This window comes from Dipteris shenzhenensis, chromosome 4 (assembly GCF_047967505.1).
Source record: "Dipteris shenzhenensis isolate YYH24624 ecotype China chromosome 4, Dip_SZ_1.0, whole genome shotgun sequence".
In the NCBI taxonomy this organism is placed as follows: domain Eukaryota; kingdom Viridiplantae; phylum Streptophyta; class Polypodiopsida; order Gleicheniales; family Dipteridaceae; genus Dipteris; species Dipteris shenzhenensis.
In genome coordinates, this window is record NC_141599.1 from 4,076,963 (window position 1) to 4,102,189 (window position 25,227).

Genomic DNA, 25,227 nt, shown 5'->3' on the forward strand with positions numbered 1-25,227 from the left:
AGTCATCATCTATCCCCGGTCTAATTACGGTAACCTTGGGCCAAAGGATCTGAATATATTCAACCACCATTAAATTTTTTCATTCACGCCTGTCGTAAGAGCACAGCTTAACACTGGAAAACTCATATTATATATGATAAATGACAACACATTCGCAATTTTCTTTTCTTTTCCTCTTGAATATTGAATTTCCATGCGGACCTCTTGCACAGTTCCACCCGTCTAGCTTGGCAGCCATGCGAGTCTAGTTTGTTTGCAAGGTCTATAAGACTGAACCATAGAACTAATGTCTCCATGTTTTAAAAACATACATAACGGCATACAACTCTTGTTCTTTGGGCAATTTCTTTAAGAGAGTAAGAGAGAAATCTTGCTGCTTTCAAAGTTAACAAAGCCTTTCCTCTTGATTTAACACCACTCCTACTGCATGCCCACTTGCATCCTTTTTAATAAAGGGCTTTTGAGAAGCATCCTTTTTAATAAAGGGCTTTTGAGAATCAACTATCTTTAAAACTGAAGCACTGGCTACTACCTTCTTTACAATATTAAAGCTTTCTTGATGATCTTCTCGCCATATAAAAAAGTATATTCTCGGATGTTAGCTCCATCATCGGTGTTGCTATCTAAGAGTAACCTCCATAAATCTATGCAAATCCCAAGAATGACCTCAAAGTGGTAACGCTCTTTGAAACTGGCCACTCTCATAATTTCAGCCACCTTTTAAGGATCCAATTCATCTCCATCTAGTGTTATTATATGGCCCAGATATCCCAACCTAGCCAGAAACGGTTTGATAATTTGCCTCCAAAGTGTTGAACAATGTTCTTAAATGCTTTATATTATCCTCAATATTCTTTTAAACTGAAATATCATCAATAAAATGTATTACAAAGTTGCCAATGTATGGCAGTAATAGATTATGCATCAACATGATGCAATACAAAAAACTCATAATGACCAAATCTGCTGTAGAATCAATTTTTATACACATCCTTGGCCCTTATTCTGATCTGATCAGATCAGAACTATGCATGCAAAGCATCTAACAAATCATATATTATTGCCATAGGAGATCTGTATTTAATAGTTAACTTTTTCAACCTTGATTAACAAGTTTAATACACATCCTTGGCCCTTATTCTAATCTGATCAGATCTATCTTACTGAAGATAAAAGAGTCCCATGCAAAGCATCTAACAAATCATATATTATTGCCATAGGATATCTGTATTTTATCGTTGACTTTATCACCCTTCAATAACTAATACATAGGATGAACGTATCATTTTTCTTCTTTTTCAGCCTACAGAAGAAGCAGGTCAATTATTGGGTTGAATCTACGCTGACTTCAGGTATTCTTACAGATGTCTATGTACTTGACCTTTTTAGTAAAATTCAATCTATAGAGCAGCAAATTTACAGATTTTGCCTTAAATATAAGGTCAATCTTACATTATATGTTTATATTGTGAGGTGATCCATATGGTAACCCATTCCTAAATCGATCAAAAAATTCAAGAAACATATGATTTGCTAATTTGGCAATCTTCCTATCTTGGATAGCCTTCAAGTCACATCGGTCCATCCTTTAGTGGCTCTACTGATATACTGCAAAACTTACCTGAAGTTTTTCGAACCTCAATACTCACGATTAAAGAACCTTGAAAAAGATCCTTCTAGTTTTAAAAATGGACGTTTTCGCAAAGTTGGTATATGTGTCTCTACCAATCAATGGCAAGATTCTTCCTAGAATGGCACACCATCCCAAGACTCTTAAAATCCAAACCCAAAACAAAAACTTTAATAGCAAAAGGGATAACAAAGCAAAAAACAAGAAAAAGAAATGAGAGAAAGATATACTGTCGTCTTCGGAACGCCTCGCAGGCCTATGAGACAAAGTACAATCCAAGGGCAACTCATACAAGCCACTGTGGGCTGAAGCAACGGGCTCGCTAGGGTCCTTGTCAAGTGCTATTCTAAATCCAAAACTCAAAACTACTACTCAAAATCAAAATCAAAATACATAGCCACGTGCCATGGTGGCTCTCCTATGAGCTGCAAAGATATCTCTTATCCGTGTCTGTCGGGTCACGTCTCTCGCTATGGCAAGGGGCGTGGTCTTCGTGATCCTTGTATCCAATGGGCCATGTGTGTGTGTGTGTGTGTGAGAGAGAGAGATAGTACGGTGTGTATGTGAGAGAGAGCTCCAGCTATGGCGACAATACCAGCCCCTAGCTGGCCCTGTTGGTGATCCCGACCTGTCCCTACTGCAGCCTACGGTCCGTTCATCCTCCTGCGCCTGCTCGCTGTTATCAGCCACCATTCCAGAGCACCATTTGGTCTCTTTTCCACTTCGTTTCAGCCTCCTGCAGCCCCCCGTTTGTGTGTGTGTGTGTTCCCTGCAGCTCTCCGTTTTTGTATCTGTGAGTGCGTGTGCAGCCTGTTTGTAGCCCTTACCTCTGCTCGTTGAAATTTCGTAACTTTTTCGCCATCCTGTCTGCCCTCTCCAGCCACCTTAAGCACCTCGTTACTGGTTTCCTCTCAGACCTTGTCCACGTTTCCACTGCATTGGATTCGCTGGTTGTGTGTAAGGCGTATCCCTGCAAGCTTTCTGTCGCAACAGGTTCCTATGTCCTCTTCTGTGTACGGCAGTATTCCAGCAAGCTTCTGTCGCAACAGGTCTCGTGCCCTTCTATACAAATCCTGTGCCCTGCTGCTATAGCGTCGCCGCCTTTTTCTGATTCGAATCTTCCTACTCAATCGACTAGCTTCAATGGCAGAAACAAATAAGTATTATGTCAAGAGAGCGCTCTCTCCAGAACCTAAAAGACAATCAAGGGAGACTCTGCCCCCCATAGCTCCTTCATCCAAAGATGCTTCCTATGTGTTTGACATGTTGAATGAGGAATTTCAACAAAGTAGAAGAGAATGGATAATACCTGCTCCGGAACGAACTTACAAAATGAAGTTGCCGTCTCTTGTGCATCCTCTGAAGAAGCTCTCTCAAACTGCAGTCATCATCTTCTTCCCAGGCAAAATACCCTTGGCTAATGATGTGGGACAATGGGTGAATTCCCTCCTAGGTGGATGCTATCTGGAAGGAGTCTATTTTGCCTCCCGAGGATTTTATGAAGTTCATCTCTTGGATGCCTTGACAAAACAAAAGATGCTGGAAATGTCTCCTTTATTTTTTGGTCATCAAATGGTGCACATCACGCCTTGGTCTCCTAATAAGGACTATCACAACCTCATCAAGCATCATTGCCCGGTATGGGTTGAAGTGGTTGATTTTCCAGATTACATGAGAACAGAGCTTCCTGGCTTAGCGATGACATTGGGACAAGTGATCTGTACCCCTCGTCCCACAGGTAATAAAAATCGTTTTTGCATCTTATGGGATACTGATAGACCAACCCCTCCTTCTATTGCAGTTGAGATTGAGGGTGTCAATTTGGGAAAGAAATATTTCACTTTGAAACGGGGCATTTTTGCTGGAGCTTGTTTCTTTGTTCCAAGAAAGAATATACATGATAATATCTCCAATACCCTCATCGCAATGGAATATGAAAAATATTCAGCTCAACATGTTTTGGTCATGCAGGTGGATGTGGTAAAGGCATTTGATACCATACAGTGGGATTATGTCTCTCAAATCATGTCTAAACTTGGTTTTGGGCCAAAGCTAGCTAATGTCATATATTGGCTTTACTCGGATTCCACTCCTCAATGCTTTCTAGGGAATCATTTGTCTGAGTCTTGGACTCTGGAACGATCAGTTCGACAGGGATGCCCTCTCAGTGCTTTGCTCTACGCTATTGCTTCACATCCTTTGCTTCTTTATATGGATCATCTGGTTGATACTGGACAGTTAGTGGGGCTTCAGATTCCTAGATCACCGCCTTTCATTGCACAGGCTTATGCAGATGATTCATTCTTCATGCCAAAGAATAGTCCTCTGGAGCTTTGCTTATTGATGGATACCCTTTCTGATTTTGGGTTGGCAGCTGGTCTAAAAATTAATTTTCAGAAATCAAAACTCTTGCCTCTCAAGCTTTGCGACTGGCATGCTATTCTTTGGCCCGGCCAGATTATTCATCCAGAAAACATAGTAAGACATTTGGGTTATCCAATTGGCTGGAAAATCAGAAATAAGCAACAAATGTCTTGGGTATTTAACAAAATTCAGGACAAATTAGAATATTGGAAGATCTCCACTTGGCCTTTGCATGTTCGGCTTCGAATTGTCTAGTCCATTGTTTTAGCTTATGTCCAGTTTTACCTTCCTTTATTACATTGGTCATCTCGAGATCTCTCTTCTTTTATGTCTCAAGCCATGGAGATTTTTTGGAAAACTAAGCTTCATAAAAAAGCTTTAAGGCTGCTCAAAATGGACCTGCTTTGCTCTCCAAGAATGCACGGTGGTTTGAATATTATAAACATCAAATTTCATGTGTTGGCAAGAAAGATCACTATGCTCAAGACTTTTTTTCAGCAAGAGCAGCCTTGGTCTATCATGTTGCCATTTTTATGTGGCCAGATGCGCACAAATGCTTATGGACATTGGCTAGTTGATCCATCGGAAGTAGTACTTGGCAAGCTTCAAGGTAAAATCCCTGGTTGTCCATTTTCTACTGCCTTGATTCAGGATTGGAAGAAAGTGCTCTCTCACATCAAATGGTCTCCCCATCCTGCTTCTATAGCTTCCTCGCTTCGAATGGAAAGCCTTCATTGGAGTGCTGTTTTTTACTCTCCTCTTGCTGTACAACAACCAATCAGAGCTTACAATCTCATGAAGTTGGGCATCCGGTTCATTGATGATGTGGTAGATACTCAGTGGCATATTCTCTCTTTTCCGACAGCATGCCAACACTACAATCTTGGGATGCATCATAGACCCATATGGAAAGCTATTGCAGATCTCTTACTCCCTTTGGTTCCGATTCCAACATTGGCAATAAGAGACAAGCTTCAAGATTGGCATCTTCAGTCCTCAAGTCCAGGATTATCCTCTCAGCCTTTGCATCTATTGACTTCCATACAGGCTTATCGATTGATATTACCTCCTCCATGGATTGCTCATCATGCAAATTATCTTTGGCATCTGAATAAGTCTTTAACTTGGTGGAAAGGAAAATTGAAATTGATATGGAAGTTGAAAAGGCCATTGAAGCAGCGACTCTTTCTCTGGAGATGTATTGTTGGTATTTTTCCAGTGGGAGTGAAATTAGCTCAAAGAAGGATTGCCTCTCCTCTTTGTCCAAGATGTCATCATACTCCTGAGAGTATTCAGCACTTATTGTGGTTTTGTTCATATTCCAGAGACCTTCTGGACAAGATCTCCTATTTTTTATCTCTCAGATTTCCTACACACAGGTTCTCGAGGTTTTTCTGGATGTTTGGCAGATTATCAGCTACTTTGTCACAGTATTCTCTTTTCTTCCATTGGACCAGATACTCGGCCTTATGGACCCTCTGGCTACAACGAAATCATGCATATCGGAATTCACCCCTTCAGCACCCTTATGAGTTCTTCCGGGCCTCATTGCGGCAGTCCTTATATGATGCCTTGCATGAGGAAGATTTGGATGTTTCTTGCATTCAGCTTTTCTTTTACTGTTTCTGATGGATAGGGCATTGGCTCTTTTCTCGAGCACTGCCCTGTTGTAAAATGGATGTTTCATAATATAATTTTCTTAGTTTCACAAAAAAAAAAGTGTGTGTGTGAGAGAGAGAGAGAGAACCGTGTGTGTGTGTGTGTGTGTGTGTTTTCTGAAAGGATCCAAAGAGAGTTCTAGTCTCAGGGTGTGAGAGAGAGATCCCGTGCTAGCCCTCGTGCTCCCATGCTGCAGCTGCTTGTTTCTCCCTCAGTTTGACGCCCTTGAGGTTCCGTTTGACGCCCGTTTTGTGTCCGTACGCTCTATCAGAAAATTTGGAATATATATATATATATTTTTTTTTTCGTACTGTAAAAAATCCGTACAATTTTGTCCGTACAGTCAAGAAAAATCCATACAATTTTGTCCGTACAATCGGAAAAATCAGTGCAGTTTTGCTGTCAGGGGAAAAAAATTTTGTATTGTCAAAAATCCATACGATTTTGTCCGTACATCCAGGAAAAGTCCGTACAGCCAGGAACCTGCTGTGCTTTCCTCCTTGTAAAGCGTTGCTGCTTCCAAGCCTTTTCCTTAACTCAAATGGCAGATTATTTCTATGAGAAAACCTTTCACAAAGACAAGTCCGTTTCCAACAAGAAACAAAAACAGGTGATGGATTCAGATGATTCCCTTCATGACTTTGCTGAGGCTCACCTCATTTATGAGGTTATGCATGAAGGGTTTAAAGACACCCGCAAAGGTTGGAAAGATCCACTTCCCACCACTGGCATTATGGTGGAAGTGGATGATATTTTTGATCCAGTTAACGAGTATGCAAAGCATGCCATTATAATTTTCTTCCCACGACGGATGCCAACTACAGCAGATGTTGGGAATTGGTTGACTCGAACCCTAAGTGGTTCTTATGTCAAAAAAGTTCATTATGCAACGAGGGGCTTTTTTGAGATCATCATGGCTGATGAGGAGCACCATCGGGTTTTCCTGAAGCACTCTCCGCTAGCAGATGGTCCATGTCCTGCCCTGGTCTCCCACCCGGGATTATCAGGCATTGATTCGGCATCGTTGCCATGTTTGGGTAGAAGTTGTGGATTTTCCTCAATGCTTGTCTTCTCTTCTACCTAAAATTGCAGCTTCCCTCGGTAAGGTGGTATGTCCACCGCGACCCAATGGAAATTCGAATAGCTTCTGCATTTTGTGGAATACGGATCATCCTACTCCAGCTTCATATTCGGTTACTATGAATAATGTTTCCATGGGGAGTGCCTTTTACAAGCTCAAGTGGGGGCTGTTTGCAGGTGCTTGCTTTGAATGCAAGTAATTTGGGCACACGGCTTCACAATGCCCTTCCCGAGCTCCACGGATGCCACTGCAAGCTGAAATGGTTCAGCCTTTGAATAAGAATGCAAATGTCTCTTCTATGGTAAAAAACAAAGGGGTCAAAAAGTTTTTCTCTGTTCAAGACAAAGGCAAAGCCCCGACTGTCTCAAATGGTAATGCTTCTTTTCCTGTGCCTTTGTCCTCTCCACCTCAGGGGAAGGGGGAATAAATTTTGATTGATGGATGGCAAACTCCTCGCAAAGTGATCTCCCCCAGGCGACCTTTGCCTTCTCGGACTTGGAGTGGTGCATCCTCTCATGGGAAAACACCTGCTGAAAACTCTGGTGTTGGCTTAACCTGGGCTGCTGTGACTGCAAATCGGACCTTGTTTCCTGAAGAAGAAGTTGCTGCACTTTTGTCCTCTCCTCAGGCTGATGCTTCACCCCAGGGTAGAGGCCCAAACATTGAGGTGGAAATGCAGATGTAGACAGCCCATTAGTTGCTGTACATACCTGTCCCATAACTGTAAATATGCTTGATCATCTGAAGTGTGTTACTCTCAATGTACAAGGAATGTGTGATGGTCGCAAATGGAAACTGGTCTGGATGTATATCAAGCAATTGCAGCGTGATATAGTTGCTTTGCAAGAGCATAATCAGCATATGTATGCTGGTCAAATAGGCCATTTTGCTGGTTATGATATCTTCTATGCTGGAGAGCAGTCCTTTTCTGGTGTGGCTTTTTTGGTAAAGCACGACCTTCAAACTGTTGTGGCTCTCAATGATCGCCATGGTAGATGGATTATTGTTCAATGTCTTGTTCAAGGGAAAATTTTTAAATTTGCATCGGTTTATGCCCCCCAATCTTCTCGTGATAGAGCTTTGATTTGGGCTGCCATGCATACTTATCCATGGCGACAACATGCCTTCATTTGTGGTGACTTTAATAATGCCCCTCAATCAGGTGACAACACCTCAGACCACACTCAGATGTTGGCTTCTGAAACACAGGCATGGTCTAATTTTTTGCTTCAATTGCGCCTAGTTGATCTTTGGAAGAAATTACAGCCCATGCTTCTGGGCTATACCTTTCAGCATAATGCTCAATCTTCTTATCGGACACGCTTGGACAGATGGTATCAGATTGATCTACAGCATTGTGATGCCTTTACTTGTCAAATTTGGGTTGATCATGCTTTCACACATTCGGATCATGCTCCTCTTTGGTTGAGGCTTTCCTTACTCGGATGCAAGCAGTTATTCGAGATTATGGCAAATCCTATATGCAAGCCACAAGGGAGACTGTAGCACATGCCAAATTTACTTATCAGAGTTTGACTGAGCTTGCTCATCTTCGCCCTTTGTCTTCAGAGGAAAGCATGCTCTTATGTCAGGCTCAATTCTCTCTTCAATCCAATGATCGCAGAAAGCTTGCTAAATGTAAAATTCGATCCAGACAATGGGCATTTTTGGATAAAGGCTGCTCTTCCAAGCAATTTTTTAAGAGTTTACACTACAAAAGACAGGCTGCCAATATCTGTCGAATCCGGATGCCTGATGGTTCTTGGTCAACATCTCGTTCAGAGCTTGCTGATTTGTGTGTGCAGGACTTCTCCACTCATTTTAGGCATGTGGATACTCTTTCTCCTCGGGTCGTGTCTGCACGTCAGCTTCTTTTGCAACATATTCATCCAATTCTATCTGATGCTCAGGCTTTCGAACTTGAACATCCCTTCACTGAAAGGGAATTGTCTGATGCACTGAGATCCTGTGGCCAATGGAAATCTCCAAGATGGGATGGTCTCACTGTTGAATTTTTTCTTGCATTCTAGGATCTTCTTAAATTCACCTTGCTGCAAATGGTAAATATAGCATGGCAAAATCCGCAGATGCCTGTGTCATGGAAAAAGAGTCTTCTCAAGCTGATTCCAAAAAAGCAACTATGTGATTCACTTGGTGATTCGAGGCCAATCACGCTCATGCCAGTCATTTACAAGATCATTGCCAAAATTGTGGTTGATCGGATTAAAGATTATTTGCATGATGGGTTACATCCCTCCCAATATGGCTTTGTTCCACGTCGCCATATCATAGATAACATTGCCAATGCTTATATTGGGACTGAATATGCCAAATACACGCAACAGGATGTTCTACTCTTACAGGTAGATATTGCAAAAGCCTTTGACACAGTTCAATGGGATTTCATCTCGCAAACTATGCGAGCTTTGGCTGGAAGATTGTACTTTGACTTCTCCAAGGTCCTCTTCTCGTCCTTTGGGGCTATCTCAGATTACTATACCTGCATTGTATAAAATCCTTTTGCCTCAACCTTGGGTTTCAGAGAGAGGTGATTCTGTTTGGCGAATGCATCGCCCAGCCAAGTGGTGAAGGAAAAGATTACAGCAACTTTGGGCCTATAAAGTACCACTTCGGCAACAGGTTTTCTTTTGGCGAGTTCTTTTGGGAGTGTTACCATCTGGACAGCTATTAGCTCATCGACGCATTGCTCCTGCACTTTGCTACAGATGTTCTGCTTCTTTGGAGACTGCGCCTCACTTGTTTTGGCATTGTCCGTGCTCTCGTGAGTTTTTTGATATGCTTCGACAACGCCTGCGAGCGAGATTCCCATCTGTTCCGTTTGGGAAGTTCTTCTGACTATTTGGATTTCATCCATCCAAACCGGAGTTTCATTTTTTCTTCGTTTGGGTTCGCTACTGGGCAATATGGACTTTATGGACATATAGGAATTGTAAAGTCTTTGGTGATCCTACTTTCTCTCTGTTTGGCTTTTTTAGGCATTCTCTGCAGCAATCTTTCTTTGATTGCTTGCAAACCCGCTGCATAGATCATGAGGTATTTTTGGCATATACCTTATTTTGAGGTTGCTACTCATATAATATAATCAATCAAAGATTTCACCCCAAAAAGAATGTGTGTGTGCGCGCGCGCCTGTGTGTGTGTGTACGTGTGTAGAGAGAGAGCGGGAGAGAGAGAGAGTAAAGTTAGGTTAAACATCAAAAACAAAAGAAACACTAACGCTAATACAAGGAAACAAAAATAAAACAAACCCAAGAACTGAAAAGGAAACGGACTTTGAAATTCCCCACTTTGGATTTAGATTCTATGTTCAAGGATCCTAAACATACCCAAAGCCGATGTTCCAAAGATGTAATGACTACAATGTAGGACAAAGTAAAGTTTCTTCATTACTTTTCTTGTATTATAGCCCATTCGAGAAAGTGATAGGATTACATTACTAAATTGAGAGATAAATGCCCTCTTCCTTGTGCAAAAATAAGTGATATTGGGAACCAATATCACTCCATATAGCCATATTAGAGATGTTTGAATCAATGCAAGGCATTACTATAGATATCAACTTCTAAACCTAAAGAAGATTGAGTAATTCTAAGATTCAAGAAACTACAAAGGCTTGTTAACAAAACTCTCACCGATAAATTCCTCCACCGAAAGAATTTGGATCTTTGTACATAAAATCTTTAAAGTTTGGAACATCCAAAACAAATTAATTATCTATAAATCTCCTAACCTGAGTAAGTTTAATTTTTACGAGTGTCACAAGAGGTAAACTCATAAATAGAAATAGAACTTCGCTAAGAAAACAACACGATTAGTAAATCAAGGTCTTGCTTTTTAGATTTTACGAGAAATGGATCAAGTCTCACATGTATCAGCACCTTCATGATAAGATACCCATACACTCACCTTCATATGATAGGAATGGAGCTTTTCCCATAGCCTATTAAAGATTGGGAAGAAGAATGTGGTGCAAATTATCATAGGCAAAAAAATACAATTACAAGGTCATGGGTAATATGGTTATGTGAGGTGCATGACCATTGTTTCGAATCCTTGTCCTTGCCACTCCCTATGATTTGATGATGGAGGATCTCTAAAAACTCCTTGGGTAAGCAAGGTTGTTCCTCCTAGTAGATCAATCATAGGCTTCAGCATCCAAAAACCTCTTAAGCTCGCTATTTGTCATATAGAGTTAAGGGGGATCTCTGGATGCCCACTTTGTACATGTATTTCTTGTTATCTCTAAGTATGTGCCACCATATTTTGACCTTTCAGTTTCAACCAATCAAAATCCAAAACAGTCTAAGAAAAGGGCAATGCAAGGATGAATTATGGCACGTCTGAGAAGTATGTGAAAGGCTCGATTGGCAGGACTCTTGCATCAAGGGAGTCCAATGTATTTGACAATGTCTTCGACATGATGCTATTGGTATCAAGCCCACCATCAAGTACTTCTTCATAGTACTTTTTCCCTTCCATGCGCTTCCGGTATGAGTTCACAAGCAAACCTGTAATAACAGCTATGCTAGGATGCACAGCCCTTCCTTGAAACAAGCATACTATAATTGAGAACCGTTTTGGACTTTGAGCTTTGAGAACCCACATATGAGAAAGGACATACGATGAGTTTAATAAATAAATCCATGCCTCATCAAATCACTCGATGTTAAATGGATGGTCACTAAACCAACTGTGCGCCCCTCATATGAAGAGGACAACAGGTTAGTGGACCTGGGTAGGTGGATTACCTAGAAGTGGAGAGCAGGCTGGTCGCCATGTCTGCATTATCTGGAGATGCATCTGGAACTGTACTGAACAAACACTCTGCGCGGTAATGAGGGAAGGCTGGGGGGCAGCACATCAGGGCTGCGTGGAAGCATGGAAGCAGACCAAGGGAGAACTACAAGGGCCTATTAAAAGGCCTACCAGTAGGATAGGAGCAGGTACAGGTAGGAGGCAGCAAACAAGCTGGTTGGGGTCAGCATCAGCCCCAATCATGGCAGCAGAAAGCTTAATTTTGGTGCAAGAACGCTCACTCAATGTTGAAATTGCTACCATCGTTGTTTATAGCAATAATGATTTACATGGCCAATAGATACCAGATCCTAAATTTTGGTGAGACAGGCAAGCTCGACGGGATCACCTTTCCTCCAACTTATGCTAACCCCTAGGGCGAGCCCAGTCTAGTGAAGGGAGATGTGCGGGTAATCTTGGAGCAGAAGAGGGAAGGGAATGTTTCCAAACTTTAGGGTTTTTTTGAAATGCGTTTTTTTGGAGGGTCAAAAAATTAAAAATGTATTTCATTGGAACTAATGGAGGATTTCATCTCTGGTTCCCACTGTACTATGAGGCTACTAGTATTGTCTCTTTAGAGATAGCTTCAGACTGCTCCCCCACTTCCTTTCCTATCCAGATCAGAGATGCTTAGCCGCCTTCATGCATAAGGCAATTAGGCATTCAGAGTGCCTACTCAAAATACAAAGACAGGAACAGAGGACGCAGGCAAGCCCATCTCTGAGCATGATCACAGAGTTCTTCTAGCCAGATCGCACATATTCCACGGGTAGTTGGCGAGATAGAGATCCAGAGCTAGGCTCTAGCGACAAACCCAACACAGGAAGGACGCACAGATCATGCTTGGAGACATCCCTTCCATGCTTAGGCCCGGGGCGCGACCTACATGACCTATAGGAGTTACCATGTCCCTTGTCAGACGCAGAGACGCAGCCAAGAGGACACGCCGGACCACTAGGCACCTCCAGTATCTGCTATATATACTGGACCAGACTTGATATTGGATTTGATTTGACATGATGATGATGATGATGATGATGATGTACATGATGTTGACGTTAGGACTATGTAGTATTGATGCTTCTTATAACTATGTAACATTTAGCATCTAGCATGGGTGGGATGCTCGTTCCAGTAGCTCCACCCTTTCAGCTTGTATCAGGTTTCTTATAGTCTCATGGACCCATCAGTCTTCCGAAGATTTTAATAAACTTTCATTCTTTCCCCTATGTAAAGGGGAGGCCTTTTGCACACTCAACCAGCCATGGAAGCTATCCAAAGGAACCGCAGACTGCAAGAGTGTTTGAGGACATAGCTCCCAGTAAATCTCAGCGATGCAATCATCCTTGATTACTGTTCCACCCAGCACTTCGCTGGATGTCTTTAACTCTTCTCTGAGCTGTTTTTCCATGCTTGTGGATGAATAAAGTCTGAGTTCTTTTTCTAACAACGAAGCATTCACAGGAAATAGCTACACAAGAACCCCCTCTTAAAAAGGGAGTAGTAACACAAGAACCTCTCTTTCCTGCTGTACTTTTCCGAGAGAGGTTTCAGCATGTGTGTGCACCTATCTTGTGTGAGAGATCAGTCAGAGTTTGAAAACATTCCGCTGCGTGAAGTTACTGTTCAGTAGACCCTTCAACCCAACACTCATACCATCACTATTTGGACAAGCTACCTCAAATGCAGCTACGACTCTATGGACATTTAACTTAATATGTCTACCTAAACATCAATACTTCCTCGGATTCTTCCAATATTTTGAGGACAACATTGAAGAGTTTGCAATGGCATGGTTCTTTGGCCATGACAGAGCAAAGGAGAGAAAGAACTGCCTACGTGCTTGTGATCATCCCCAACATGGTTGTCCACAGGTTATCGTTCCACATCCTCTAACAGAAATCCACCTTAGTGCATGCATCCATCCATTAAAAGAGAAGAAACCAGTAAGCATGAGCATGTTCTGTACTTTACAGCCATATCATTAATGTATTGGATTTGACATCGCTAACCTTGGATGTTGAACCTTGACGTTTGATCTTAAATTTTGGCATTTAATCATTAAAGTTACAGGTTGACCAAGGTGGTGTACGTGAATGCTAACTTGTGTCTCCTAGAGGAACCCCCTTTCAACTCCTCTCTTCAAGCACATTTGCATTACAGTGACACATATTATGCACGCGCATATACGAATGCATGCACTGGGAGAACATGTAAAACCAAAATGAAAAGTACAGCTCTGATGATAACTAAGTTTACAAACCATCACCTAAGTAGGGACTAGCTGAAATGGCATCACCAATCAATGTTACTTACAAACATTCACCTCAATACCTACGCAAACAAATACTTTCACACATGCACACGCATCCACATGCTCTCACAAGCACACAAATAAAAGAGGTCTCCCTAAGTGATTTTCTGTGATTAAACCAGCACTTAGGAGAAAGCTACTCAAAAGTTAGTCCAGACTGCCTTCATCCATGAAGACAACAACCCCCCACTCCCCCCCCCCGCCCCCAAAAAAAACAAAGACAAAGTATGTTTAGAAATAATAGCAGATAGCACATGCCACTGAGATCACAAGCAATAGGTAGCTAACAAATGCAAACCTAAGTGTGAGGCACTTCGGCAGGAGGTTTCTTGTGGAGAGCGCTCTGTTTTTGTTTGTTCGTCAATTGACAGGTATAAGGAAAACTATTTTCCTTTTTAAACGTTAAGCAGAGACCTTTGTACACCATTTAGATGTTGCTTCCCTGTGCAACATTGTTCTACATTCCCACTTCAATCCTACAGAATATATAGACAATGGCAGCAAGATCAACAAGCTCTGTGAGACCTCTCATAGACCTTAAGCTGGGAAACAGAAAACACGACAACAATCTCAATGAATACCAATACAGAACAAAGACACTCCAACCTCATACCTCGTCATGAAAAATTCCCGATCTCTTCCATCACCCACCGTTATGGAAGAATTGGAATTTCTTCTCAATGGCAGGACTCCGTCAAAGCTACTGCAGTACTAATCGGAGTCAGAATCCACACGAAAATAATGTCTTGGACGATGAGCAGATCGAGGTACAGCAATACTTGATACTCTTCTCTGTGCAGGTACATTATTGTCTCTGGCTGCTGCTTGAGTTCCATGACCACTCATGTCAAGAAGAACCGATGCTACAAGGAATGAAGGGAAACAAATATTTAGACTTGTGTTCGCAATAGAAGTCCAACTACCTAAATGCAATGTTGATCAAAAGCAGTGTCATTAAATGACGACATTCATCAAGACTGATAGGCGCTAATATTACTATCTTTAACTTAGAATTACCTAAGTCTACTGTAGGATCAAGTCGTCCTCTTTCTTGAGAAGTCTGTTCAACATCATATGGGGAAGTCACAGCATGTCGAGGAGATGCACTGATGGTTTCACCACCACCCAAACTCAGGGAAAACCATCCTTCTTGTAAATCCTCACTAGGGACCATGAGAGGCTCCTGAGCATTAGAATGAACTGATGATCTTGCTGGCTGATGAGGTAGAAAAAGCTGCAGTGATGGATCTGCCGAGGCCAATCTCCTTGTGCTCTCTAATGGTTGACCTCGGTACTCCGGTGCAGCAAAACTTTGAGTTGCTCTGTTGCAGTCAAATAAACCAGTTTCCCTCATGCCATGTGCACCATTCTGTTGCCTCGATAATGCATAATTTTGCCTGGGAACTGCTTGAACAGGAGTTGGGCGTACTGGACGGAGGAGACTTGGGGTTGGCCTAGAAGCCTCTGACACAGAGCCCAAAAACTCAAAGGGGGCATGAGATGCCTCAGATGACCAGAAATTATTGTGCTCTAGTGGTGTGGGCAAGGCACCTCTAGGGGTCCCAAATAAATCCAAAGGCCCAGTCGTGTCATCCCGAAACGAACCCACCTCCAAAAAAGGAAGTGTTGTTTCTGGTCCATCATAAATAAAGCCCCTGTCTGAACCCAGAGGAACACCCCCGTGGTTACCTTGTTTCTCCTCTGGCACAGTAACCCGCAATTGTGATGCTGTTGGCCTACTATGATTTCCAATCCCGAGGGCATACTCATCCGTATTTTCTTCCTCTGTATCACTAAGAACAATGACTTCTGATGTTTTACACTGTTCTGGATCCCCATTGAGCCAAGCATTTGATGGCGGCTCCATAGATGTTGAGGTAACTTCTACATCCGCCCTTCTAGACCGACGGAGCAGCTCATTTGGCTCCTGATTTACACTAGGATCTTCATCGTTGCTGGCAGTTGCACTACTGCTCCGAGAAGGTATCCTATTATCTACAAATCGATGCCGTCCTGACATACCATTGCTTGCCAAATGTGAAACCCCTCTAGTTTCATTTACTTGCCAGGTACCATCTCGTGTTCTCTTGATCCCAATCTTTAATGGTACCTTTTCAACTGAACTTCCTTCCTCTATCTTCACAGTCCTTAGTGCTCCTTGATGACTCGTAGACCTATTTTCACCATTTGCTAAACTGATAGAGCCATCCGGTGAATGCCAAGGCTCCCGAAGCTTAGCATCACCTTCTAGTTTAGGCCGCCAACAGCCATCAGGTTTCATTTCAACTTCCGTTACATCTTCCCCATAGCTTTGCATCTGGAAGCGATCAGATTACCCCAGCGCAAAACCCCCCCAAAAAAACAATAACAATGACAAAAAAACAATAAGTACTTATAAAGGGAGAAAGTAGAAAGTAGATACACACTGAAGAGGAGATATTATCTTCACTTACTGCTTTTGTCACCCGAGTAAAAAAAGGATCAATAAGCAAATCACGCAAGGAAAAGTTTTTCTGACAGATCGGGCACTGCCACTGAGACAAAGTAAACTTCATGAGTTGTGACTCGTGCGTACATGTCAAGACACAGGTTCAGAACAGCATATGAATCAAAGCAAATTAATGAAGATGAGACTGCACAATTGACTCACTTGAAATCATCTCAACATAAAATCTTTCAACGGAGCATGCTGAAATTTCTATAATAATTATCACAACATCGCTAATGCTTAACTTTGTGTACTTTTCTTTCATGAAATGATAAACGAAGCTTTAAGGTTTTGTACTTAGCAATACAAGTCAGTTTGATGCACATTTGAACAACAAAAGTGCATATCAACAAGAAGAATTGACTCGCTTGAAAAAATCTCAAGATAAAATCTTTCAATAGGAGCATGATGCATTATTATCCATCAATAGACTGCAAGTTCAAAATGTCTACGTTTTTTTAATGTATTATATATACATCATGTGCAGCTGTTAAGCTTTTCTAGAAGCTCGTTCCAAGCCCAGGCCAAGGCTATGACGAAGAAACTAATCCAGTCTTGTACTTAGCAAGACAAAGTGCAGTTGGCTTCAGATTTGAAAAAGAAAGCTGTGTTGAGAACATCACCTTGCGTGCCCTTTGATTAAGCTCCACAAATGTACGGAGGTCAAAACAACCCATATGTACACATGGTCTGAATCTTCCAGCCACCTTCATCCTAGAACCACTCATCTGCATGCAAAAAGCAAGACGAGCTATAACAGCAAAAAGTTGATAACCAAAATGGTAATAAGAGATACTAGCACATCAAGTACCGAAAATGACTTGATACTTATAAAGGCTCTTTTAGTTGACTGGTAGCATCAGATGATACACTGTCGTATACTTACAGGGCACCGTAGATTCACAGTGACCAATTCTGACACAACTTCAAGATCACTATCACCATCATCATCATTACCCACACCGCTGCCACCAATGCAGCGACGAACGCGAGCAAGAGCCACATGAAAATCTTCACCTTCTGTTTCACTTGGGATTTGACTAAGGACCTGCACATAGTTAGAACGTCATGCCAGTTGCATGTCAAAATAGCCACAAGAAGCAGCTAATTCCTAGAGCAACAAAGGCAATGTTTAAGCTGCACCTGCTCTACATTTAACCGACGGATTACCCGCACTCCTATACAAAAACTCCGTCCATCAGAAGCAGACAAAGAGATTCTGTTCACTCCCTCTTTAGTGCAATTTGAGATCTGCAAGACACAGGGAAATCTTGTCAAGGGAAGCCCGCAAACTAACCAAGGATACAATTTATCTAGACTTTTGTGTAGAATCAACTACTACTTGCATGTGGAACTTAAGGCAAGTAGCTAGAAACTCAACTTACCACAGGCCCATCATCACGACCATTTATCCCAAGCAACTGCTGACCTGGCCTATTAGTAACACGAACAGAAACTCCTGTTTACAATTTAGAAAGAGCGTCATGAATTAAAAATTATAAATAGTGTCTCTCATGTAAAAGCGAAGCCTGGGCACAGTTAAGCACCATTTACTCGCAAATCTGCATATTGAGGCCAGTGCATCCTGAACGCCACTTTATCATTGAACAGAATACACCAAACCTGTCAGTAACCCACATAAGATTTTAGGTTTGTTTGACTTTGCCCATTGTCATTTTAGATGGCAATCAACCAGAAACTGTGGATAGACATTCCAAAAAAGCCTTAAATCTTACACAAGGAAACAAGGATTCTACATCAAACAAGAATAAATTTACATATTTACGTCCCCCCCCCCCCCGAAACAAAGTTATGTGATAAGAAACCCAATCCGACAACCTGAAGGTCATAATTTGGTTTGCGCAACATTTCTTGATCATTGCGGCTGAGAATGAATGACGTGTCCACATTCTGCCATGGGCTCGGGCTTGATCTGTACAAACCACAAGCATGCAGGGATGACAGTGAGAGAAAAAATCAAAAGCTAGAAGAGGCAGTGAAATAATTAAAGTGAAAAAGACAATGAGCTCTATGATTACATAACATGTTCTACACTCCGTCACAGTGAAATCATTTGCCTCTTGATGATGCATGACTTGACCTGCTTTTTCCCAGCATAAAGCCTATCTATGTGCTTTCTCCCAGCATAAAGCCTACAATCTATGCAGTATTTCAGGCAAATTAGAACTCTGCTTCAAGCCAATATGACTACTAATTTTTATTTGAATCATTCTCCACCAAAAGAGCCTCTTGTGCTTAGTGGCCAAATGAAAGTCAAAATCAATGAGACGAGGCTTGCACAAGTTGCCCTTATGTGAACAATCCAAGAAAGCCAAGCACCGTTGAAGCTTGTACATTCAGACACGGTGAGTCCAATAATGTGGGAAGCATCAATTTGTCAAAAAGCCTTGCTCACTTTCATAGATTGTTATTGCAGAAAGGAGGATTCTCTTTTTGAAGGCTATATCTGAACAAAAATCCTCGCGCCAGCTTAATACTACTTCCATGGATGGCCAAATGCATGTTAAAGGAGAGAACACCACATGAGGGATACAAACCCAGACTGAGAGACTTCAAATGTTTGGGTGTGTTGCTTCTGCTCATGTGCCTTAGAGCAGAGAAAGGAACTCTATGATCGAGGCATCAGAATTCCTATTTATCCGATACAATGAACAATGATAGGAATATTGGATATATGATCTGCTCCTGTGCCTAAGAGCAAAGAAAGGAGCTCTATGATCAAACAATCAAAATTCCTATTTATCGGATACAATGAACAATGACAGGGATTCGGATATGAGATCATGAGTAGAGAAAGATCACCATAAGCAGAGATGTGATTTTGCAAAACCTATATATTGTTCATGAGTAGAGAAAGATCACCATAAGCAAAGATGTGATTTTGCAAAACTAGACTTGATAGAGATGTGATTTTGCAAAACCTATATATTGTTGATGGAGATATCATTAGACTTGAGTAAATGAAGGTACTTGAGGAGCAACGATGGGTTATGCATAAACAAGGGGAAGAAATCGAGAAGGATGAGCATGGAGACTCAGAGAATGACAACATGGAATCTAAAACTGTGCAGAAAGATGATGATTCAAAAAAGTAATCGATGGACAGCCATGCTAAAGACTTAGTCAACAAGTCAGAACAAGCTCTCCACCACATGAAGATTCTAGAAGCCCCTAGGTTGCCAAAAATTACCTGCGATTGGCCAGCAAGAGAGGTCTCAGCAGGGCAATTTTTTCAATCGTGCTTTGATGTGCAACCTCTTGACACAGGTGCAGCCTCTGAAAATGCAGCGAAGTCGTGCAACAAAAGAAAAAAGATTGACGCATGGAGGTTGATAAATTTACCTTGTGGGAAGAAAGTAGTTGGGTGCAAGTGGGTTCATGCAAGTAAATATACCGCAGATGGCATTGTAGACATAAACCTAGACACAGGCAGACAAGATGGATTACAATGAGACATTTGTACCGGTTGCAAAGCATAACACAGATAATGATCATGCATTGACAGCCCAGCACAGTTGGAAATTATATCAGATCGATGTCAACTCTTCTTTTGTGATGATGTCCTTGAAGAGGAGGTTTATATGGCACCCATGCTTAGTCAAGCCTTTAGGTTATTGCTAGATAGTTATACTCGATAGCACCACAAGGGTGCTCCCATGCCCCTATTTGCAGCTAAACATCTACGAGAAATAATTTGAGCTTACAAAAACATTTCAAAGAACCCTAAATGTGTCCCCAAGCTTTCTAAAACATAATCTGTCAAAAATGAGGAACAATAAGCAACCTGTACACCAAGGCACACAACGACCAAGCACACAGCAAAACCTCCTATATTTACCCTACGACTAAGTATGTGCAGCAGTTGTGGTTTCTCCATGCTTTCATGCTTTCGTACAGCATCCTATCATTACACATGAACCTGTCTTTTAATGGCACCTCTTGGACATAGGATGCCCTATGGAGTTATTACAAGAAGCTAATGTGTATGTGTATATCCTCCTAACATGTCCTACTAAAAATGCACACTACCGAAGTTAAAATATATGGATATCCAGCAGGTGTTGGGTATACGCGTAGTAAGCAGTTTACATGATCCTGTGAGACTATTATCCCATCAGTGCCACATATCTTCATTGGTATCACTCCGAACAAGCTTGAGTCTTAGAATGAGGGATTTGGTCCATTCAATGCATGATGTTTTTATTGCTAGCTTTGCAACTGAAATCTCCACCCATGTTCTCATTATATAATACTAAACTGATAAAGCAATGATCAACAAGGGAGATGAAGAAAATATCCAATGACCCCAATATCAATATATGTGAGAAAAGGTGTCTGAGTTCGATAAAATGCTCCTAATGACTACAGAATGTAAAATTCTAAAAACACAAGATGCAAGGTCGACTTGAATAAGCTTGTAAAGACCTTCATGCTTTGTAGGTGTCATAGAAATTAAACATCTACTTGATAGCAAATACAAAGAACTGAGGGCATCTAAAGAAGCTTTCAAGGACTTGGTGCCCTTTAATATTTTGTACTCCGAAGGCTTTGGCATTCATCCAAATCCAAAATAACCACTCTCTCTCTCTCTCTCTCTCACGTATCGAAGGGAGGAACTGGGGAAAGTGATGGCAGCAAGACAGGAAGGGAAATGGGCTGCATACAAAGACGGTAAAGTTATCATCTGTGAAAGAGCAGATAGAGCAGAAAGAGTAGAGGAGGAGGAAGGTAAAATGGACAGCACATTACGGTATCAGGGCCTTGAGACGAGCACAAACAGAATACAACTGGCTGTGTGGAATTGCAATGGAACCCTTTGGTCTGATCCCAGGGGTTTCTCAGAAACACACACTAACAGGGATGTGATCTTTTACACAGAGACCCATGAGAGCCTCGAGGGGGTTGCCCATTGTGACAAAAGACATGTGGGAATCAACCTATAGAAAAGAGACGCGGAGAGACAACGGCATAGGAGGATCAGGAGGGGTGGCAGTCCTTTTTAGGTCACATTTGAGGCCCTATATATCTGTCATGAGGAAGGAGGAACATGCACACCACATGTGGTTACGGATTCAGCCACCTAGTGCACGACCAATTTTCATTGCAATGTGCTACTTCCCTCTAGACACATCATCATACGCACATGAGGTTACCATAGAGGGTCATAGCCCATACGAGACTGTGTTTGATGATATCTTGGGGTTCTCCAAACAGGGAGAGATCTACTTTTGGGTGACTTTAATACGCGTACGGTTGATAGACAGGTGGGCCTACTTGACTTTGAGACTAATCACCTCAGAGTGCCAGAGATAGACCCGACAAAGCTTGGAATAGCGAGACGTTCAGATGATGCACCACACGTTACTGCATATGGCCAATATCTCTGGATATGGGAGCAGTCCACAATCTGATTATATACAATGGTCTTCTCAGATGGCCATTGTCAAGGGGGCTCACCTGCTTCCCACATGGAGGAGGATCGAGTACAGTGGATTACCTTTTGGGATCCCCAACCTTTGTGTCGCATATACATGATCTCACTGTGCCCACCCCCCACTAGGCGCTGCCCACTCCTATCTGACTTTCAGTGTCTCAGCCATGTACACTGTATCAAGGGCATGGTCAAAGTGCAGCTGGACGTGAGTGGAGGCTGGCGAGGATTGCCATGGGACAAAGGATTGAGGCAAGGAGGGCCGTAGGCACAGCTAGAGAGCAGTGGATTTGCAAGTTATGCACATTAGCAGAGGTAGAGGAGTAATTTCTATGTACCTGAGGATGGTACCACTACTTCTTTCAAGAGTGACATTCCACACTCTCACTTATCTCGCGCGTACGGGTCATGTGCCACAAGGCGACGAAGGCTACCTTGGTTGGCACTAGCATCTTCTATGGCACTAGCAACTCAGGGTGATTAGAGATGTTCATACGCACACACATGCGGGTGGCTTGAGAGATTGGGTTTTCATATAGACAGGTTGCCACACTTCCAGTACAGCATTGACGCTCCATTTGTCGCGTCCGGGCAATGAATTCACCCCAATCATCTGGGAGGATCTTCTACAGCTACACACATTCAGGACCTGGCTAGCACACGCGGAGCTCCCTGTGAAGCTCAAATTCTATCGGGACCACTGCTTGCACATTTCAGCAGAGGGTTTCATCATCCCACCAGGGTACACCCAAATCCATCTACCACATTCACTCAAGATTGCCCTTGGATAGTTACCTGCGTCATCATACTGACTCCGTATCGAGAGCGGGCGTGCAGAGGGGATACCCAAGGAGAGTCGTATCTGCACATTGTGTGAGCGCCATGAGGTGGAGTCAAAGAAGCACTTTCTTTTCCGCTGCCCAGTCTACTATGAGATTCGTGGACGATACCATTGCCTTTTCAAAGACAGATTCAAGGGCCTCTCCAAACTCCTCCCATACCCAGACCAGAGATGCCTGGCAGCTTTTATTCACGAGGCGGTCCGTTATAGAGATAGTCTCATCAAATGGGAGACAGGAGCAAGGGACATGCCCGGCCCATCCCAAAGTACGATCACTGAGTTCTTCCAGGTAGAGCAGGTTGCTATCTCAGTTACGGTTAGCAGGAGAGGCAGAGACCCTGAGACCAAGATGCGACAAACCAAACAAAGGACAGACGCACAGATCACACTCACTGACATCTCCTCTCTCCTCAGACCTAGGGTGCAGCCGACTGGGGTTATAGTGGCACTCGTCAGACATCGGATAGCAGCCAGGAGGGCACGACAGGTTACTCACCCAGATAGCAGACAACGATCCATTACGGGCTTCTTGCTAGTCCGTCGTTGGGTGTATCTTGATGTTCTATATGCCTATTGTATTGTGTGAATCAGACTGTGTCTCCACATGAAGATGATGATGCCAAGATGGTTGCATAGGTTTATGGTGAACATATACTATGATATCACTGACTATGTCTACACAGTTTTCTAGCATGGGTTAGGTTGGTAGCTCCACTCTTTTGCTCATTGTATCAGGTTTTTCTTCAATCTCATAGACCCATCGGTCTTTACCAAACTTTAATAATCTATCTCTTTTGATGATGCCAGGATGGCTGCATAGGTTTATGGTGGACATATACTATGATATCACTGACTATGTCTACACAGTTTTCTAGCATAAGTTAGGTTAGTAACTCCACTCTTTTGCTCATTGTATCGGGTTTTTCTTCAGTCTCATAGACCCATCGGTCTTTACCAGACTTTAATAATCACTCTCTTTTGCTCATTGTATCAGGTTTTTCTTCTCTCTCTCTCTCTCTCTCTCTCTCTCTCTCTCTCGTGGCACTAGAGTCATCCCGACGACTAGCAGAGAGAGGCTTTGATACAGCATAGTATGCTCGTGTGTCCACATGGTTTGATAGCCACGGTATCCAGATGGATAGGCTCCCCCCCTTTCAGTACAACATGCATGCACCACCGGAGATCCTTCCATATGATGAGATTAACCATATCATACGGTTAGACCTTCTCCAGCTCCACACATCTCGGCTGGGAGGGGGGATCAGGAGTTCCCCACCAAGACCCAGTTCTACCATGACCACTTTCTGAGGATATCGGATCAGGTCTTCATCATCAAGCCCCAGTACCTCGAGGATAGGAGAGTCTCACACGCCTTGCGGATTGCTATCGGACTGATACATTTCCCCGACCAAGTTTGCATTGGGCTCTACCTGCTTGAGATGTGGAGGCATAGGGATTCCCTTGTGCGACAAGTCAGAGATCAGCTACAGTTGATGCCTCAAGACACCGAGCTAGACTGAGCACAGACACACGTCACTGATTTTTACACATCCAAGCCAGTGCCAAATGAGATCGAGGGGGAGGAGCTCGAGGAGACGAGCACTATGGATCAGCAGTGAGATCCGTCACCAGGATACGACTGGACGAGAGACGTGAAGACCACACGTGACACGACACGTGGGGCGACCAGAGCACGCAAGATTGAGGTCCAACCTATCTCAGCCCTCCTCAGAGGGGACCACCAGAGACGAGGCATTACTCTCGATGTAGCCCACCAAATACATAGATCCAGGAGAGCGCGCCCCCCGCCACCGCGAGAGACAGTCCGACAGACACAAATACGTGAGCTCTTTGCATCACATCAGAGAGCCATCAGGGAGCCGGGTTATATGGAGCCTGCACATGTACTTGGAGCTCTGGCTCTGAGTAGTATATACCTAGATGAATCCAGGAACATTCCCAAACTCATCCTCTAAAAACACAACATAGTGCAGTTTCAATCTCACGAGAGTCACTCATAAGATTAAAAACCATAAACTCCATCACGCATAGCAGGGACTAGCTACTATGACATCCCCACTGACGTCATCAGCGCCCAACAGTGGGTGTAGACCATAGTATAAAAGTATGCTCTCACACATACAAATCCACACACCCACACATACTTGAGCATCCATTTATACAAAGTCTTTGTACTGAGTTTCTATCGGCAGTCCAGAGGTGAAGGGCAAACTCAGCCATGACGAAGGCTAGCACTAAAGGAGAAGGCTAATCAAAAAGTAGTCCAAATCTCTTCATTCAAGCTACAACTGCTTGTGAAGTCTAAACGATTTCATTTTAGTCTCTCCCAAACGAGCATCTAAATCTAAATCTAGCTGATAGGGCAACGCACCATTTAAGATAGAAAGAATTATCGCAATACCAGTAGGCCGCAACTTGGACGAAAACTTCACAACGTAAAATTTGCATGTCCGCTAATACGGCAGAAGCATATACCTAGATGAATCCAGGAACATTCCCAAACTCATCCTCTAAAAACACAACATAGTGCAGTTTCAATCTCACTAGAGTCACTCATAAGAT

General features: G+C 42.7%; 1 protein-coding gene across 4 annotated transcripts in view; it reads right to left on the reverse strand.

The window, feature by feature from the left end:
- Positions 1-843: 843 nt before the first annotated feature.
- LOC147902351 (E3 SUMO-protein ligase SIZ1-like) overlaps positions 844-25,227 on the reverse strand; it is a 45,132-nt gene continuing 20,748 nt past the window's right edge. The window contains exons 8-17 of one of the 4 annotated variants that reach the window (XM_087373426.1): positions 18,191-18,284; positions 17,899-17,974; positions 17,737-17,810; positions 17,495-17,602; positions 17,238-17,399; positions 16,975-17,079; positions 16,317-16,397; positions 14,881-16,180; positions 14,477-14,726; positions 844-861 (exon numbers count right to left, since the gene is read on the reverse strand). In XM_087373426.1, the coding sequence (XP_087229552.1) occupies positions 14,575-14,726; positions 14,881-16,180; positions 16,317-16,397; positions 16,975-17,079; positions 17,238-17,399; positions 17,495-17,602; positions 17,737-17,810; positions 17,899-17,974; positions 18,191-18,284 (2,152 nt within the window). In that variant the 3' untranslated portion in view covers positions 844-861; positions 14,477-14,574. Of the gene's footprint in view, positions 862-14,263; positions 14,340-14,476; positions 14,727-14,880; positions 16,181-16,316; positions 16,398-16,974; positions 17,080-17,237; positions 17,400-17,494; positions 17,603-17,736; positions 17,811-17,898; positions 17,975-18,190; positions 18,285-25,227 lie in introns of those variants that run through there. The other 3 variants (XM_087373428.1, XM_087373427.1, XM_087373424.1) reach the window with 3 other exon arrangements.